General features: G+C 41.4%; 1 protein-coding gene and 1 long non-coding RNA gene across 3 annotated transcripts; both read left to right on the top strand.

Annotated features, from left to right (window-relative positions):
• Positions 1-6,222: 6,222 nt before the first annotated feature.
• LOC130140700 (uncharacterized) lies at positions 6,223-10,398 on the top strand. Its single transcript, XR_008818673.1, has 2 exons — positions 6,223-6,359; positions 8,815-10,398. It is a non-coding gene; the product is annotated as an uncharacterized LOC130140700 (long non-coding RNA).
• Positions 10,399-13,253: 2,855 nt separating this feature from the next.
• LOC130140699 (uncharacterized) lies at positions 13,254-18,747 on the top strand. 2 transcript variants are annotated; one of them, XM_056320778.1, is made up of 4 exons: positions 13,254-13,534; positions 13,627-13,797; positions 13,874-13,955; positions 18,409-18,747. In XM_056320778.1, the coding sequence occupies exons 1-4, from the start codon at positions 13,414-13,416 to the stop codon at positions 18,500-18,502; spliced, it is 468 nt and encodes a 155-aa protein (XP_056176753.1). In that variant the 5' UTR covers positions 13,254-13,413; the 3' UTR covers positions 18,503-18,747. The 2 variants fall into 2 exon arrangements, 1 of the variants encoding a protein (XP_056176753.1); XR_008818672.1 differs by lacking the exon at positions 18,409-18,747 and having other exon boundaries at positions 13,623-14,500.
• Positions 18,748-19,563: the final 816 nt, after the last annotated feature.

The following is a 19,563-nucleotide window of genomic DNA, read 5'->3' as shown; positions in this document are numbered from 1 at the left end:
TCAGTCAAATTTGGCTAGAATGACTACATCTGAAAATCATTGAAAAGTTTGGGGGTTAAATTGACGCAATTGAAAAGTTTATAAAAAAATTGACCACCGTACAATAGATTTATGACGTTTTTGGACAATTTTCCCTAAAGCTATTACCACAGAAAATTCTATTTTGTTGCTCCACACCAATATTACTGGCGGATATTATTTTGACAGCTGCCAAAGTACTTCTAGAATCAGGAGCATCGTTGTCAAATAATTTATTCGTTTGCTAAGAATTTTAAGGAATAAATAAATGATACAGAGATATGTCTTTGAAAGCATAATTTGTTGGAATTGAATGATTATATTCGCAAGCACAATAAACCTTTTGAAATATGTACACTACGTGAGTACTTCCTGGCCAATACTAGTGGCCGAAAAAGGAATGTATTTTCCCACTACAACGTTTGATGTCCCTATTTTCTTTTTGTGTAACTTGTACCTTGCTATATATATATATCCTCTTCCTATAAATTAAAGAAAAAGGCATTTTAGCATTGTTCTTGAGGTCCAAAAGAAAGATACTCCTTTGGTGGGTTTTTGGAATAATCCCATATTCTCCTATCCAAAGATTAACATATACTAGGCGTAAATCGCGCTTTGTGCGGGCTACCATATAATTTATAGCAAAAAAAAATTGATGATTAAACATGTAAGTATAAAGAAAGCTTCACATTAAATTCTCGTATTTATCGTCGAAATAACATTAGTCATTTTGACAAGCTTAAATTAGTAAAATATTTACCATCATATTTCGACCTATTAAATATTTTTTGTTATTTACTATGTGCCTCAAGTACGCGTAATTTATGTATTTTTGTTGTGGAAAATGTAAACAAATCTAAAACATTGTGTTAATATTAAGGTGGGAAATTACTTTAACACGAAGGAGCTACAATTAGGATAAAGAGATAATGAAGTGGAGAATGCAGGAAAGTACTCACGGCAGGTAGTACGATCGATCCCTAGCAAATTAAAGTCCCGTGTGTCGAATTTCGATGCAACGTTTAGGAAGCCACTGTTATCATATAATTTATATCGATAACATACCTATGTTCTTGGGTATGTTGTTATTCTCTTCTCCTGATTCTAGAAGCAATCCAAGATTATTGGGAGATACATAGATGCAAATTTGAAACATATTGGAGTGCAACCAAACGACATTTGATATTATATGACATTCCTTAAGCCAATGTAGAATCGAAGGTATCGCGTTCTTGTGGGATGTTGCCCTCTTTATCATGAGACTATGCAGGTCTTCATAGCGCACGAATTTAGGCTACATGCATGGTGCTGCGATTGAGAATCACTGGACTTCCAAGTTTCATGTAAAGTCGATGCTCTCATCCAATGGCATGGCTGCTTATGCACCTCTTTTTTACCTGAATTGTCCCGAGTATATGAGCAGGCAAACGTTCTCATCTTCTTTATGGCAGAATAATTTCTATATTTCCTGATGCTTCATGCTTCGATCATCTCCCATTTTTCTGGAAAACTTATGTCTAAGTGAAATAAGATATGAATCATTCGAGTCTGTGACAGAGACCCCAGCCGGCCACCTCCTTGTGACTGTCGATTGCCTCTCGCCTGAATATGAACTATGAGCAGGCAAAGGTTCTGAATTGTTGGACCACTACCGACTGTTTTAAAAGCTTAAGCAATTAGATGAGGGTATGGTTTAATATTTAATTATTCTAACATTTCCCCTCACGTGTAGGCTGGACTTTGGCCTTAGCCTAAAGCGTGGAAGTATGCAATTGGGGAAGCAAATAGGGGTCTGGAAAATTTAAACTCAGGACCTCCAGCTCTGATACTATGTGAAATTAATGGGACCATTGTCAACTTTCTAAAAGTTTAAACTGTTAGAAAAAGCTGTGGTTTAATATTTAAATATTCTATCTTGAATGAAGAGCTGATATAAAGTTGAACGAAATCGGATGAAGAAGAGTCGAGCATGAGAAATGAATATTTGAACATTTCGCTTTAATTCGGGTAGATATTCTAATAAGTGCATCTATGAAAACAATTCACGAATGAGATTCTCCACTTGCAATGGCATTGGAAGACCTTATTTTCTTAGGATGCTAATTTGTTCGAGTAATTCCCGATAAGTGTGCATTTGAATGTTGTTTTTCTTAAGTGGTGCATCTGATTTTCTTTTTTGTTTCGTGTACTCAAAATTTTTTTCCAGCTTGAATTTTACTTTGACCTACATATTGCATGGCCTCATGCAAGTTTTGAACTTTTCACGTTGTGAAGAAACTCGAACTTTCGTAATTCTGAAGGTCGTATCCATCTTTCATTTGTCTAACCAAAGCGTGTAGACTTTAGAGGCGTTCACTTAGAGAAGGATTTTGCATTTTGAATCACAGCCCGTGTAGAAGGAAAAACAATCATAGAAAGTTGTGTCGACTGATTGATTAGTCGCCTACGGGGTATGAAGATCCTCCACGCCGCACAACACTCTGTCAGTGCCTCGACAAAATCATAGCTATCGATAAGAACACCATTCGCGTAACTCAATGGTCGAAGTTTATTTAAAAACCTATTTTGTTATCGGTAATTTGGGTTAACATACACCCTTGCCATGTGGAGGCGTTTCTTTTTCCACTATCAATATAACTAATAAGTAAGGACTATCCACTACATGGAAGATCCGTATTGGATATATTCTTATTTGGATATGTGTCCATTTGAACGAGTTCTTCACAACCGTCGACTATGTGTGCGTGAGCCTCCTAGTGGGGTCAACGTGAACATAGAACCGGACCGGTTTGGGACCAAAATTATTTCATGTCATAGTGATGGCGGCCGTCGAATTGGAAAGTTCCCTTGGTTCCCGAAGTCCTTTTGCATCCGGTGAAGGCATGCATGGTTGACTAGAACTAGACTGACTCAATAACAAAGTTGAAGGCATAAATGGGAAACTGATCAGGAAGGAGTCAAAGCCTTCCTTGGCAGGCCATATTTTCTTTGGGAAGAATTTATTTTATGAGGTGATCATCTACGTCTGGTGTTTTCCTTAGATCTTTGATGTTCAGTTAAAAGGTAACCTCACCAAACGAAGGAAGTTTGCGCGCCTATGAGGGCCTCTACGGCCTGTGCCCATCCTGTGAGGCGGGCTCCATGGATGCGTTCCTTATTTTAACGTACCGATGTCCGCACGATTCGCACTCCTAATTCTCCTCGTATCTTTGTCTTTTCCAGAGAGGGAGAGTACCCTTTGGAAATTTTACATCCCGGTGATCCCGAGATCCGGACGAGAATCGAGACGAAGCATTCTAAACACTTGTTTAAGTCCTAGTCAAAGCCTTCCTTGGCAAACCCTATTTTCTTTGGGAAGAATTTTTCTATGAGGTGGTCGGCTACGTCTAGTGCTTTCCCAACGTAATGTGAAACAGACACGGTCTACTAACTTCATTTCAAAGGTGGACGAGTCGATTCCAAGATTGATTTTCCAGCTAACAACTTTTGACATTTCTGGCTAAGACAGAAATAATTGGAAAAAAACAAAAGAAGAAAATTGGGAAAATGCCCACCACTCGTTTTGGAAGAATCTTAGTGGCCCAAAAATCGCAATCGGAATTTATTTAAAAATTTGATGACGAAGGATTCTCTTTCCACCAATGTATCTTGGCCCCATACTTAGGCAAATTCATGAAATGGGAATATAGATCATGGATATCTGTGCCTTGATTCGAGGTGATTAAAGTTGAATTGTAGGTTTCAAAGACAAACCTTTTGTCACGGGGAAGCCAGCTCCAATGATTCACATTTTTTTTTGTTTTGGAATAATGGAAAAGAGGGTTGGATGGAGTCTCAATTCATTTAATTTTTTTTCTAAATTTTTACGAATTTTTTTTACTTTTTTTCTTTTATATCTTTTTTTTTCTTCATAGGGCCGGCGGGGTCGCCGGCAACCTCCACTAGCCCCTAGGCTAGCCCTCGCCCAGCCCCTGGCGAGCCACAATGAGGGCGTCGCGGCCCTCGCCCGCCCTCACTATGGTCGACGACCCTCGCTGGCCCTAGCCTTGTGGCCAACTGAGGTTGCTAGCCCTCGCCCAATGACCGGCAGCCCTACCGACCTAGTGAAGAAAAAGAAAAAATATAAAATCATTAAAAAATTGGAAATTTTAAAAAAATAAAAAAATTGACCATGTCAGCGCTGACTGTGCCACGTAGGATGGCAAGGCTAACCAGACAACCACATCAGCTATTTTCTGCCAAAATTAGTCGGAAGGACTACATTGGTAATTCGTTAAAAGATTTAGGACTAAATTGATACAGTTGAAGGTTTTAGGACTGAATTGGCAAATTGTCAAAAGGTTCAGGACTAAATTGGCACAATTAAAAGGTTTAGGACTGAATTAGCTACCGTACAATAGGTTTAGGATCTTTTGGACAATTATCCGACATAATCTCTCCATACTTATCCAATTTAATTGTAGATTTCCATACACCTTCTGCATACATTAGTCCATATGCCCAGTCGTCTTCTAACGAACCCAAAAGACTGAATACAGATATTGGAATTTCATGGGTTAGAACTATTAGGCCCATATTTGGACTGCCTTCACATTCATGGTCCATCTATTAAGGCTAATTTACAATACTAGGCCCAAAAAGGGCATAAAAATGACATGAATCAAAGCAAATAAAACAATGTAAATGTCTCAATAAAGTGCATTGTTAGCATACAATCTCGCTATTATGCTAATTGATGATTTTCAAGCATCAAATAACAATATTATTAAGTTCTACGTCCTTCGAGTCTCGTCGTCCCCACTTTTCCCTTTTGCGCTCTCTCACAATTATGCGACTTAATGACTCATTATCATTAATCACTTGCTAATCAGGATCAATGCATGATTAACCCTTTTCCCCCTTTCCCTATTCAATAATGCGTGTGGTGCCAACAACATTTCCATCAAACTTTTCCAATAGGCCCAATGCGAACCCTACTTGTGGTGGACACAAAAGATGGCACACCTTTATTCCACGTGTCATTACAAGACAAACATCAATATTATAAACACACATACACACACACATACATATATGTTAATAATATTAAATATTGGATGGGGCAAATTGTTGGGTTGTCCTTTAACCAATGGGTGGGGCTCAATGCAAAGGCAGGTTCCTCTCATGTGCACCACACTCACTCGGAGGGTACAATGCACTTTCCATCGATTTCTTTAGAGCTTTTTGGCAGTAGGGAAAGAAAGGATGGGTCTATCTTTGACATTTGATGAAAAGAGGGGCCAAAAGTGTGAAAACAAAAGAAAAGGAAGGGTCAACATTCGCGACCCACGCTTTTTCCATACAACGTGGTCGCATCATGATAATATCATCTCTCTTTTTTAACCCTTATCCTTTTATCTTTTCTTCACGGAACTATTCACCCAAAAATGAAAAATAAAAAATGGAATAAGATGAGATCTTCACGGAACTGGGGCTCTATTTCCTTCTTCTTCTTCTTCTTCTTATTATTATTATGTAGGTCCCTTGATTTGTTTCTTTTTGCTAAATTGTAGGTCCCGTTAAAATAAATCGTGCATGATGGTAGCCCATAAAGTATGGGAGAAAAATCATGGAGAGGAAAAGATAAATAAGTGGCTGCTTTAGAGACACCTAGACCCGTTGAAACGGATGATTTAACCTAATCTTATCTATCGATAACTTCAGTTGTATTTCGTGTGTATATTAGTATTGTACTAGAACACTCTTAGAGGTATGGACATGTGTACCATGCATTTTCTTATCCCTATCTCAATCATCTTAACCTTTACTTTTTCTAAATCTAAAGAATTCGCAAAGAAGGGCTTCTTTACGATCGACTTGATAGTCTATGTTGGACCTGCTTTACATATCAAACGACATATCTGATATCAGAAGTGTAAATCAGGTGATAAAACTTCGGCATATACACTTCTCAATTATCGTGCTCGAGATTGACTCGATATGCACATGATCGATGGATAATGTGCTGGATTAGAGGCAGGCTTTCCCTAGTTTTGGTGGTCCAAGAAAGATTTGGGTCCGTGAAAAGTGAAAAAAAAAAAACCAGATTACTCAATGCTAATAAACGATGTTTAATGCTGCGAAACAGTAAACAAAACTGACTATGCTTATCGCCGTATAAAAGTATGATTGGATAGCATAGTTGAAAACTTCTCTCTCTCTCTCTCTCTCTCTCTCATGTGAATGTTCAAACCCAGGAAGAGCCTCAGTAATGGTTCGCAGCTCCTGAAGGCTCGAAGTTCTTTCTTTAACGGTGAAACAAGCGAGATATTTCCAAGTACACACATCACTGTGTGCAACAGGTTCCTCTCTCTCTCTCTCTCACTACAGCGTGTGATTTCTGTGTCTGAGCTTTGGATGTTCATGTGTTTAGGAAGAGTTTTTTTTTTTTTGCTAAAACGTGTTTAGGAAGAGTTAAACCTGAAAAGGCGCGGAGGAGGTGTTTAGGGTTTGAATTTTCGTACATTTGACTCTTTGAACTTTTGCTGTTCTAGGGATATGCATGAATGCTCAGTACGCCCCATCAAAAAGTTTCTATAAATGGATGAAGATCTGAGTCGATAACGATTGATATCTTCCCCGAATCCAATCCTTTTCAGCTTCTCTTTCATTTCTTTCGTTCTCTCTTTTCTATTTTTTTTTCCCCTTATCAATCATATGGTCTAACTTAAAACATTTGAACCTAAACAAAGCTTTTAAATTTGGAGAAACACATGATTTCTTCAATTCTTCCTCCATCTTGGGGAGATGGTGATCTTCAGAATATGAAAAAAAAACAATAATAATAATGATAGTGCCTTCCGAGGATTTTCTCCCATTTTTATTGTGCATTTTCTTCTCTTATTTTTCATTGTGATAATAGTCGTTGAATCAATAACGTGTCACGCATTCGAATCATACCCCTTCCAATCATCTTTATCTCGTCGACTGTTCATGCTATTTAATTTGTTTTCCAACTCAAAACTTTTCTATTCATTTTCAAGCGATTGTGTCAACATCAAGTTTTTCACGTGCGCGACTGTTTGCACGTTAGGGATAATATTAAGAAGCTTGTCGGGACAATTTAAGTTAACTTGATGCTTTTGCATAATCCAAACTTTGCATTTTCATCCATTTCTCTCACATGCATCATGGATCTCGTTGATGTGAAATCTCTCTCTATCTAACTTAGCTACATGCAAGCTGGTAATAATGTCCAGGGCACACAGACTCTTGCTTTTTGAAAAGATAATCAACACTTTAATTCCTCCGGTCTGTGCTCAGTGTCACTTTGCTCCCTAAAAGTTATGTCTTCACTTTGTCCCTCATAAATTCACAAACCGTGTCAACTTTACGAAAATCCTTGCGTTCGAGGCATTGCTCAACACGAATTCACGTGTATATTTCCTAAGTAGAATTAGGATTTCCCCCCATCTCCCTTAGGCCAGCTGAGTGAAAAGAAGGAGGGTTTGGGGGGGGGGGGGGAGTACAGAGATGCACTAACTTTGCCCAAATAATGACAGAATGGATTGGGTGAGGAGCAGAATTTGGTCACTTATGGAAGCAAGGAAACTGCAGGATCCTTTAAAGGAAACTGCAGGACCCATCTCATGCTCATTCTCACGTGTTGTGAGATAGGGGAAGACGGTTCCCTTTTAACATGGATACGAAAAATCCGGAACCTTCTCCACTCTTTACCTGGATTGGATTTTGCAATGAACCAGAGACCCCCAAACCTTCATGAACTCATGCTTGTAGTTGCAACCTTACCGACCATAGTCGCATCCCTTACACTTGACCATATGGTCAGACCAGATTAAGCTCAACCTTCTTTCTTCATTATGGAGGACCCGACCGAATCGGGTGTTCTTATCATCCACAAATGGTACAAGAAAATGATCTCATGATCACTTTTCAAAGGTGTTTTCGACCGCTGCGATTAGGTGATATCATGGTCGATTTTAATGCATTGGATCAAGATGATGTGGCCGATTCAATTAAAAGCATGTCATTGACGTCGATATTAAGAGATTCATGAACGAATTGTTTTCTATGCCCCGGCCTAGGAAGTTCTGCCAAATAGTAATTGCACATGAGATTTCGCTTAAATCCAATATTTACCAGTGGTTTTAGTACTTAAATCTATGGATTGAGATTACCCCAGAAACCTGTTTTGGGTTCTCAAAGGAGTAGAGTGAAGACCACTTCCAGTTCCACCTTTTTGCTAACAGTTAGCTTTTCTTCTTCTTTTTGTTTTTTTTTTTTTTGTGGCCTCTTTCGAAAGTTGTAGGTTGTTATCGATGGAAGTGTAAGAAGCTATACATGCAAGGGTGTAAATAGTGTTTGAGTTCTTAAGGAGGGTGCAACGTATAATAGAGGATAGAATAGAATAGACTGAGACATGAACAAGTGTGCAGTGAAAGGCCTAGAACCAATCAAAACCGAATGTTAGGCCGTGGGAAAGGGGAAGGACTCAGTCTAGTCGGGTCCTTTTGGTTTCAGGTGTCCGTCTCGATGGTCCTCGACTGTGGTGCCTCTGTTTTTTTTTTTTTTTGGTCAAGATGGTGCCTCTGTTTAGTCTCCACTCTCAGTCCCCATAGCTCTCTCTCTCTCTCCATTTTCAAACTTAAATATTCACAATAACCGCAGAAAGAGCTGAACCCATTTTGACTGACTGATAAGTTTAAGACATGGACCTCCTCTCTTTGGTGGTGGTGATATTTCTCTGTTAACCGCTGTTGTTTTTCTTGTACTTCTCACAAGTCTGAATAATTTCAGGGGGGAAAATAGGAAAGGGAGTTTTCATCAAGTCCAAAAGCTATCGGTTGAGGAGGGACACGGATGTAATTCAGGATAACATTTGAGGGCAGGCAAGGGAACAGGACAGTGGCAGTGGTTGCTTGCGCAAATCTAGCTAATCTGGGCCTTCTGGGGCAAGCGAAAATTGTTCGAGTTTACAGCCAAAAATCAAATCACAGTCCATATCAAAGAAAACCCCCCTTCCCTCAGCAAACACACACCCACCCATTTTCCATCTTCCATTTTCGCTCTCACTCAACTCACTTTAGGCCTCATTAATATGGTGTGAGAAGAAGAGTAGTACAGTCACAGAAATGGTCTCTTCCTGTGCGCACATGAAGCCAAAGTAATCTCACGTCCTCCACTTCTTGTAACCCAGCACACAACCTCCCTCTCTTATCATTTTCCAACAGCCCTTTTCCATTTCTTTTCAAGATAGGACGAGAAGACCCGACTTCGTACTCCTAGGAAACGAGAAATTCTTGAGAGAAGAAAGAAACGTTGCAAGAACTGAAGACCCATGTTTCCCTCTTCCATGATTTGTGTTCTTTCTGACAAACACGCAATCACCCAAACCCGGTCTGTTTTATCTTGTTTTCTGGGGGTGACACTGCTTAAAAATCCCAACTTTTGCCTCAATTGATGAGTGTACACATGCTGCTGCTGCGACTGTGGAAGCGACGGCGGCGGCGAGGGTGGTGGAGCGTGGGGAGTGCATCTGGTGGTGGTGGTGCTGCCGCTGAGTGGCAAGCTCAAGAATGGCATTGCTCTTTTTGCTTATGTGAGGAATGGCAAATTTGTGCTCTTTTGCAAGGTTCAACTCTTGCCACTTGCTTGTCTCTGTTCTCCTGCTTGTTTAGCTTCTAACAGTGGTGGTGGTGGTGGTGGTGATGGTGGTGGTGGTGGTGATATTGGCGGGACGGCTCAATCTTGTATTTCTTAGCTTCCAATTTGCTCTAATCTTTGTTGCTTTTCTTCTTTGTTAGCTAATTGTGAATTCATATGAAAGGCTCTGCAAAATGCTCAAGTTGGTCTCCCTCTCTCTCTCTCTCTCTCTCTCTCTCTCTCTCTCTCTCTCTCTCTCAGTTTTTCTTCTTCTTTGTTAGTGCCCAACTTTGTGCTTCTTCTTCTTCTCATGTTTCTTGGAAAAACCCCATTTCTGGAGAAAGCGAACCCAGAAGTGTTTTTACATTTTTTCTTCCCTGCCAACAAAACGCCAGAAATTAAGAGGAAGATGAAGCAGTGAATAAAAGCCAAAATAGATTTTTTTGGGGGTCTTAAAACACTGTTTTATTACCTTGTTAATTCAAACTTTTGTCAGGCTGTCCACTAAAATGCTTGTTGTGTTTTCTCGGGGGATGTGCATGTTGGTTGGTTGTGTTGTGCTAATGCGCTCTCGCTCTCTCTCTCTTCAAATGTAAATTTGCGAAATTTGATGTCATCTTTTATATGTTTTGTTTCTAGGAAAGAGTACAGTTTGTCCTTGGAATTTTCCTCTTGCTTTTTTGAGAATGTGGGAAGACTTTGTTTTTTCCTAATGGACATGTTTCGCCCTTCTCTTAACCGGTTCATGTGGGGTTTCGTTTGGCTTGCTGAAACTTGTCTGCCAATGCCATTTAGTTCTGGTGTGCAAAACAAAAGATCAACATGTTCACTAAAGAAAAACAATGAACGCGGAACACTCTCTCAGAAAGAAGGAGAAACAAAAAGCCTAGCTACAGTGCAGCAGCTGCTTTAGCTTATGATTCGTTATGTCTCACCTTCCTATAACTTCCAATTTTCACCAAATCGATGATGCTTATCATAAGGTTTTGTGTCCGAGTTATCAAATGGTTCGAGTGTTCTTGCATACCAAATGGATGTGTACTTCTAAACTACTCTTTTCCCCCATTTATCACCTCGACAATGCCATGGAGCCTTTGCGAGGAATCCTTGAGTTCCAATGAGCAGAAAGAAATTAAGAAAAGTGGGAGCAAATGTCAAAAGAGAGCTTCATATAAGGTACCCAGCTTGACTGTTGTTCTTGTTGTTGGCGCTTCAGATAAGGTACCCTTTTGGTGGAACTTGGGAAAGACGTGGTCATTTTGGAAGGAGTTAAATTTGGGTGGACACAAGACCTAGGAATTGGTGTGTCTCTCTTGATTAATTCCACATTTTCACAGTGACCCGTTTCCGTGCTTCTCAAGGCAGCCTCGATTTGAATATCCTTCAGTTGTAAACTCTTTTTTTTCTTTTTTTGGGTTTTTTTGTGATTGATTAAAGAGGCAGAATTTAAAGAATCAGATAGCAGCATAGAAACTCTAATGCCCACCTGAACCTAGACATGTCCACGTGAAACAGCTCATTCATATGCTTCTTTCCATTTGGTTTGGAGGGTGTCATTGAGCTTCTGTTCCTTACTTTGATGCCAAGGCTGAAGAGATTGTAGACTAAACAGATTGATAAGAGCTCGACTAGGAAAAGAATAATGCTCTTCAACATTATACTGCCAAGATTTTCCTTTCAATTTCTTCATCTTGATGCGCAGTTAGATTCATGATTTTCCATTGCGTTAGCTAGATTCATGATCTTCCATTGCCTTTTAATTAGGATGGGCAAGGTTTTGGTCGGGACTAAGAACCGACCTTGGAGTTCCGACTCCAAAGATTACAAATTTAAGATAGTCGTACCCCTAAAATTGGTTAAATCAAGCTTACTTAACGAAAGAAAGTTTAAACCGAACAATAGGAAGCAAAAAAGGGTCTAGTCCGGCATGAAGTAATTGAAATTTTTTTGAAATAAATATCTTCTAAATCTGATTTAAAATCGATTACAGGGCCAGTTGAAACTTGGAATTGGCTCACAGGGTTTCATGAACTCCGAAACAAGCTTGGTCGGTATCTTTCCCGATTGAATCAATGGTTCCGAGCCCAGAATTGCGAATAAAATCGGTCAATTGGCTCCAACCTTTTAGAATAAGAAATTAGATCTGCTCTCCCAGGATATAGCCCGAAATTGAACTAGCGCTAGTTCACTAATTATTGAATTGGATCGGGTGCTCGCCCCTACATTTACCACATGGTCTTCAGGGCCCGAGGGAAGTTTTGTGAGGCAAGCTTTAGAAAGCATCATCTAATAGTAGAACTCCAGCTGGAAGGCCAATCAGATAACCCTCTAGTTAGTCAGTGGCAACTTGTAGCCAGATTTAGCTCATCCAAAACCATAGATCTTGGACTGGGTATTCATGGTAAAAGCACATGAATGTAGTTGAAATTACTCGACTTTATTGTTGTTCTGAGGGCTATAGCCTATGCAATGAATTAATCTAGCACTCCAAGAGATGTAGGTACTCAAATTGTTGGTCTTTATTAGCTGAATCTGAAACGATCTACAGATTTATTTCCTCCCAAAAAGAAAAATCAGAGGCAATCAGTGGTTTAAAGCAGAAGCGAGGAACTACAGTGAGAGCTGCCACATTGTTATGGATTCATAGATTACTGCAAGCTATGCACCAATCAAATTCACCAGAGCACTTTTCCTTCTACAGTTCTTCAGTTGGTGGGTGAAAGTCCCTATCAGACATTAATTTCTGCTGCCCGTTTTCATGCCTTGCAGTTTCTGAAGTTGCAGTCCCCATAAATTCTATACAAGACAATCTAATGTATTCACTCTATCCGGTGTAGTTTTAGTCAAAAGAAAGTGCTTATTTCAATCTTCCGTTTTATGGTAAGTGAAAATCACATGAGCTAAATTACAATGCTCTTTGGCTTTATCATGTTTCTGAATTTTCAATCTCTTGGTGCAACATGCACTTGATCAGCCTTGCATCACCTCATTGCTTTCGGACCCACAGTAGTTTCAGGTTAAAAGAAAGGCTTTCCCGAGACATAATTATGGATCATGCACTGCAGTAGCATCATAAGTAGGTTTATAACCATTTTTTGAGTATTCCATTTTTTTATAGAGTGATTTTGATTGGGAGACTGAACTCAATCAAGCTATTCAAGGCCAAGTAAGTAACTCTCCATGAATGGTAGAAGACATCTTAATAGTTCAATTCAATGGAGATGTGAATTTCAACAGTTTGATCTCTCACTGAAAAAAAAACAATAAGCAACGGATTAAACAGGCGCTAAAAAGCCAAAAACGGTCGCTAAAGGACACTAGCAACGGCACATTGCCCGCCTAACGCTTGCTGCGGGGGAGAACTTGTGACAGATTTTTTTTTTTTTGGTCGAAATGCTTATACCATATCATTCATTTAAAGTTGGACTACAAGAGTGAAGTAGACTAGCGTCATTACATAATAAATCCCAAAGAGATTGGGGGGGTTTATACAACCAGTATGGGGGAAGAGTCCCTTTACGATGGGTCTTTGCGATCCAGTTTGCAATGTAATTGGTTTCTCGTGGACAGTGGGCCAGGGAGATCCCTCGCGTTTGGGTGAGTAGTTCATTACATTCCTCAAAAAGTCTTCTCAAAGCCCATGGGCTGAGGGGCGGATGTTCTGTAAAACTAACAGTGGCTGCACTGTCGGTCAAAATTGTCACATGCTCTGCCAGACTATCTTCCTTTTCGGCCAATTCACGCAGACAGAGGATGGCTTCCTTCACCGCAGTACCTTCGACTTCCAGAGGAGAGCTAGCAACCGCCCCTTTAGTAAACCCTGTTATAATCAAACCTCTGGAATCTCTACAAACACCACTCACCGATCCCTCTAGTTTGCCTTTGATCCAAGAACCATCAACGTTGAATTTCCACTGCCCTGTATCTGGTGGTGTCCAGCTTTCTGACGGTTGCTTCTTCAGCCAGGTATTGCGTTCGGTTGGGTTTTGCAAGCGGTTGAATCTGCTCAGATTGATAGCTTCATCAACGATAACACCCGATTTTGGGGAAATCTGTTGGAACACCTGGGCATTTCTGGCCTTCCAGATCTGCCAAAGGATACCAGCGAGCAGTTCTTGGAGAGCCGAGAAACCGCCAGTAAGTGCTTCATCTAACCACTTATCCATTCTTGTCAAGTTTGTCGGAGAAACATCCATCTGTATTCTCTGATCAGACCAAATATGCTTGATCCAATCGCACAGGATGAAGGTGTGCTCCATCGTTTCTGGAGCTTGCTGGCAAATTGGGCAAAGCGGGTCAGTAATTACCTTCCTTTTGTATAAATTCTCCTTTGTAGGTAGAGCATTCCGGCACACACCCCACAAGAAGAATCGGATTTTTGGTTCGGTGTTTAATTTCCATATTTTAGACCATAGAGAACGGGGCTGCTGATATGATGATGATGCTTGTGCTGTGTTTTGCTTGGGTATAGATGCTCGAATTCTGGAATATCCATGTCTGACCGTGTATTCCCCTGTTGTATTGCCGGTCCATATTTGTTTATCGCTTTCCGGACTTGGCTGAATGCGTGTGGTTAGGATTTCGCTGACAACCTCCTCCTGAAACAACCTTCTTTGTTTTCCTTCCATGTTCTTGTCCTCTGATCGATTAAATTTGCGACTATTTGCGGGTCATCCCTATTTGCTGGGCCACCAATCAGTTTCTGATTCAGCCATTGATCCTCTCTTATATTGATACTATCTCCATTCCCCACCGACCATTTAATATCCAAGCTTATGGCGTCCCTGCCCATTATCAAACTTTGCCACCCCCACGACGGTCGGGAGCCATTTCTGGCTTTCCATAAGCTTCCATTTGGGAAATAAATTCCTTGAAGTAGCTGGCTCCATAAAGCTGTTGGTTCTTGAGCAAGTCTCCATGCTTGCTTTCCTAGCATGGCTTTGTTGAAGGTGACTAGGTCCTTGAATCCCAAGCCGCCATCTATTTTCCTTTCTTTGAGGATGTCCCACTTTTTCCAATGTATACTTGATTTGGATGAGTTCTGTTTCCACCAAAATGATGCGATTTTCTGGTCAATGGCTTTGCAAACTGAAATTGGGATTTTGAAGATAGACATAGCGTATTGTGGAATAGCTTGTACCACTGTTTTGAGTAAAATCTCCTTCCTCGCCTTTGATAGCAGCTTTTCCTTCCATCCCTCCAACTTCATATTTACCCTAGCTAATATCCACGCAAACATCTGTTTTTTAGTATCTCCCCAATCAGATGGAATGCCGAGGTATTTCCCGGTTTTATCCATTATTGGTCCTCTCAGTTCAATCGCAAGATTGTTTTTAAGGCTTTGAGGACAGCCCGCACTACAGAATATACCCGATTTGTTCAGGTTGATAGCTTGTCCCGATGCAAAGCAATATTGATTCAGGATGTTTGCTAGATTCTGACACTCACCAATAGTTCCATCAATGAAAAATATGGCATCGTCAGCAAATAGTAGATGTGACAAGGTTGGACAGTTCCTGTTTAGTTTGATCCCCTTCAGAGTCCCATCCTCGACGGCCTTTGATAGCAGGGAAGAAAGCACGTTGGCCATTATTATAAATAAGTAAGGAGATAGTGGGTCTCCTTGTCTGATTCTCCTTGATGGATGGAAGTACTTTAAAGGCTCCCCATTTACCTTGACACTGAATGTGGCCGTAGAGATACACTGTTTCACCAAAGATACCCATTCCTCACAAAAACCCATTTTCACCATGCTCGCGCAAAGAAAGTCCCACTCCACTCTATCGTATGCTTTTTGCATATCCAGCTTTAAGATAGCCTGGAACTTCCGTTTTCTTTCCCTGATTCTCAGTTGATGTAGGATCTCCTGGACGATAAGTATGTTATCTTGAATAAGCCTCCCACTAACAAAAGCGCTCTGTTCTTTAGCAATAATTTTTGGGAGCCATGGCTTGATGCGGTTCGCTATCACCTTTGATATGATTTTTTAGCTGAAGTTATACAGGCTAATGGGTCTGAATTGTGAGATAGTTTCTGGGTTGGAAACTTTAGGAATGAGCACTATGTGTGTTTTGTTGAGTTCCGGATCCATCTTGCTTGAATGGAAGAAGGTGCTTACTAGTCTGTGTAAATCGTGCTGTAGGATCTCCCAATGATGCTGATAAAACTGGCCATTCATCCCGTCAGGGCCTGGGGCCTTTGTTGCACCTTGTTGAAAAGTCGCCTTCTTTACTTCATCTATGGTCACTGGTACCATTAACGCCTCATTCATCCCCTCTGGAACTTGGAATGAACACTGGTCTAGTATAGGGTTGAAGTTTCTTGTCCCCACTGATACATACAGAGAATCATAAAAACTGCCAATGTGTTGCTTCAGCCTTGTTGGATCTCGGCACCATATGTCGTCGACTTTCAACATTGAGATTTTGTTCCTTTGTCTTCGTTGAACCATTGCAGCATGGAAGTATTTTGTATTTTTGTCTCCACATTTGATCCAATTAATCCTCGATCTCATCCCCCAATATAGCTCTTCCTGCTTCCACAGATTCTGAATTTGTTTTTTGAGCTGCTGCAGTTCTTTTTTGCTGTTGTCGCCATTTCTTGTGTTTGTGAGGGTCGTTATTCTTCTTTTCAATATCTCGATCTGGTTGGAGGCATTGGAGAATTTCTGATTGCTCCACGAGTTCAAAACCTTGGTGTTTTTTTCAATTTGCAACCAAAGGCTGCAGGATTATCTTCTGGGCCACCCCATGTTTCCCTCACCAGCTTCGTACACTCAGCATCCTCAAGCCAAAATGCCTCAAACTTGAATTCCTTTTTCCTTTTAGCCCTCCCTGGGTAGAGTGACAGGAGAATTGGGCTATGGTCTGAGCCAATTGCGGGTAAGGCGTAAGCTTCCGCATTTGGGAATCGTACTCTCCAATTAATGTTGCAAAGGATTCTATCAAGCCTCTTCCGCACTAGAGCTTTTCCTTCCCTATTGTTAGCCCACGTGAATGCACAGCCCTTAATTTCTATGTCCATGAGTGAGCATTTATTTAGATATTCTTGGAACGCGACCAGCCTGTAGTGCTCCGCCCGACTCCCACCCATCTTTTCCCAGTGGTACAAGATTTCATTGAAGTCCCATGCACATATCCAAGGTAGATGGTTAGCTGCATTTATCACTTGTAGGTGGTGCCACAGCTGAAGCCTATCCTGAAATTTTGTGGGGGCATACAGGAACGTTATGTGCATAAAATCGTCGCTACCTTGATCCCTACACACAATGTCAATAAATTCTCTGGATCTGTCTTCCACCATCACTGTCACCTCGTCATTCCACATCAAAGCCACCCCCCCCCCCCCCCCGTGATGCGTATGGGGTCTATTATCTCCATATTTTGGAATTGCATACACCTCCTCACTCTGTCAACTACTGCACTCTTGTTCTTAGTTTCCATCAAGAAGACTAAGTCGGGCCTTTCTTGAGCCATTAAGGCTCTGAGGTGCTGGACTGTCAAGGGATTGCCCAGCCCTTGACAGTTCCAGCTCAAAAGTTTCATATAATCCTCGGTGGCTTATTAGGGCTAGCCACCAAAGCCCATTCATTTCTTCCTTCGGCCAAATGGATCGGAGCATCAAGGAGCGCCTCCTCGTTAATGGAGGGACTGAGACTCTCAAGTAGTCCAAGAGGGTTGATTTTTTTCTGTTTCCTTACCGCAGCTACTTTCTTGAAGGGTTTCGGGCTTATCTTCTCCTTCCTTGAAGGTTTCGCGTGTCCGCCATTACATGCCGGTTAAAAGGGATAATTTGGGTGTCATACTTTTCGAATCCTGGCTGATTTGTCCTTGACTTTTCTGCTTGTAAGTTCCTCTTACTCGGCCTCTCATCCTGAAGCTTGTTTTCAATCATCCCTACAACAGCCTTGCCCTTCGAACTTGGTGAATCCGTCTCTGGGGTGATTTCCCTAGGCGTCTCCGGGATTGTGACCACCTCCTCGTGGACATGGATGTCTTTCCCGTAGAAGATCTTCCAAAAAGGGCTAGGTTCTCGTACTTCTGCTCTCAACCATTGCCCAAATTTGCCCCTAGCGTTTTCGTTGAGCCCCGACTCCTCAAAAGGAATTTCTTTGCAATAGGAGGCATAATACCCTATCCTTCCGCAGAAATAGCAAAAGTGAGGGAGTCTTTCATATCTATAATCCACCCAAATCTTTTTGTACTCCAGATCTACAATTGTTCCTGTCTTTAACGGGCTGGAAAGATTCAAGAGGACCCTTGCTTTGCAGCTTTTGTTAGCGCCTCCTCCTCTAGAATCAAATCTCACCTCTGTTACTTTTCCAATTTTCCTTCCTACCTCCCTAGCCACTTCTTCTGATAATCTTCCTCGGGGGATACCTGCTAATTGAACCCAAAAGTCACAGTGGGTGAATTCGTAACAATGGTCAGGGATATCCGGAAAACCTTGTTGGAGTACGAGAAGGTTACTAGAGAATGACCATGGGCCTATTTGCAGTACTCGCTGTTTCTCCTCTAATGAAGAGAATGAGAAGGAAAAGAACCCCGGCTCAATCAGCTCGCAGTCTACTTGGTCTGTTTTCCATGCCCTCTTCATTGTACTAAGGAATGCCTGGAAGTTCACATTTGGTTTTGAATACAGCTTCCCATACAGAGTTAGCTCACATTCTTGTTGTTTATCAGCAGGGATATCCCTTGGTAGCTACACTATATCATCTACTGATCACAGGTTTCCCAATTCTTTACACAGGGCAGCCAACCGAGTGGCATTGTTGTCCTCACTTTCCATCGAGGATGTTCACCGGGAAAGGCTTAGATTAACCTGGATTGACTATAACACTTGAAATTAAGCTTTGAGCCCCTGGCATTTTGTGGGTGACTTAGCAAGACTGCTATAGAGAGCTGCGATTGAATCTACAATTTCTGATATATCCAGCAAAGCGAAATACTTAACTGAACCCAATGCTACTAATCCATGGGCGGCGGTGACTACTTCTGCTAACACCCTCTCTCCTTAAGGCGAAAGGCTCTACTGCTGCGTCTGGGTCGAAGACTTCCTGTAACGAAAAAGGAACTGAGGGGTCGAAGGTGGTAGTGGGAGTGGGAAGGAAGGGGTTCGGAGGAAGACTTCGTGGGTAGCTTGGTTAGTGAGGATAAGAAGGTGTGCATATTTGGGGTCTTGCTGGTGAGGAAGGAAGAGGGCCCAGTCGATCATGAGGCTCTCTGCACCTTTAGCTTGGGCGGGGGAGCTGCCTTACATTCTCGAAGTGGCGGGCTACGAGAGCCTGAGGACTTCGCGCAACATTCAGGAACTTTGACTCGGGCAGGGGAGACTTTGGTTAGGGCACTCGTTACTTGGGTTAAACGGGGAGGAGTGGTGGACAAACAGGAATGTGAGGGGGGTATATGGCGGATGGTTTGATGGTATAAACAGGGTTGAAGAAGGGGGTCGACGGTAGTTAGGGTTGACAATCAACTATCACCATGGGGATAGGGGGAGAGCTCCATCGAGAGAGCAGAACAAGCAGGTGGGGTGTTGAGTTGGGGCTAACTTGTGACAGATTTGAGAAGCCCATCTCTGATATTTTTAGGACAGGTGTGGAAGCCGTCCCCTACTAGAGGCAAGCAGTACTGGAAACAAAGCTAAAGCTTATCATTGGGAGATGGATGCCATGTCTAACCCAAATCTTAGGCTTAGCTAGAAATAGATCCTGGTTAATTAAAACCTTGGAAGGTTTGACATACGATAATACGTCGTAATAGATATGCATAACCTTTCTCGTGTCAGCCTTTCAAACATTCACCTCTTATGAAACAAATATATCTTTTCTCGGGTTGGTCAAAACAAATCTCATGCTTAACATTGGGAGAGATTGAGTCTATGCCAGACTCAAAAATCTTCAGC

The sequence above is a fragment of the Syzygium oleosum genome, unplaced genomic scaffold (genome assembly GCF_021117445.2).
Source record: "Syzygium oleosum isolate NSW1041296 unplaced genomic scaffold, Sole_v2.1 Sole_v2.21, whole genome shotgun sequence".
Classification (NCBI taxonomy): domain Eukaryota; kingdom Viridiplantae; phylum Streptophyta; class Magnoliopsida; order Myrtales; family Myrtaceae; genus Syzygium; species Syzygium oleosum.
The sequence above is the reverse complement of the archived record's forward strand: the minus strand, read 5'-3'. Positions and strand labels throughout refer to the sequence as shown.

Coding starts and splice junctions, on each gene's coding strand:
- LOC130140699 (XM_056320778.1), top strand. CDS start 13,414: ATGGCTTCCTTCACCGCAGTACCTTCGACTTCCAGAGGAGAGCTAGCA. Junction 13,798..13,873: donor GGAGAGCCGAGAAACCGCCA/GTAAGTGCTTCA, acceptor TTCTCTGATCAG/ACCAAATATGCTTGATCCAA. Junction 13,956..18,408: donor TGGCAAATTGGGCAAAGCGG/GTCAGTAATTAC, acceptor TTCTTTACACAG/GGCAGCCAACCGAGTGGCAT.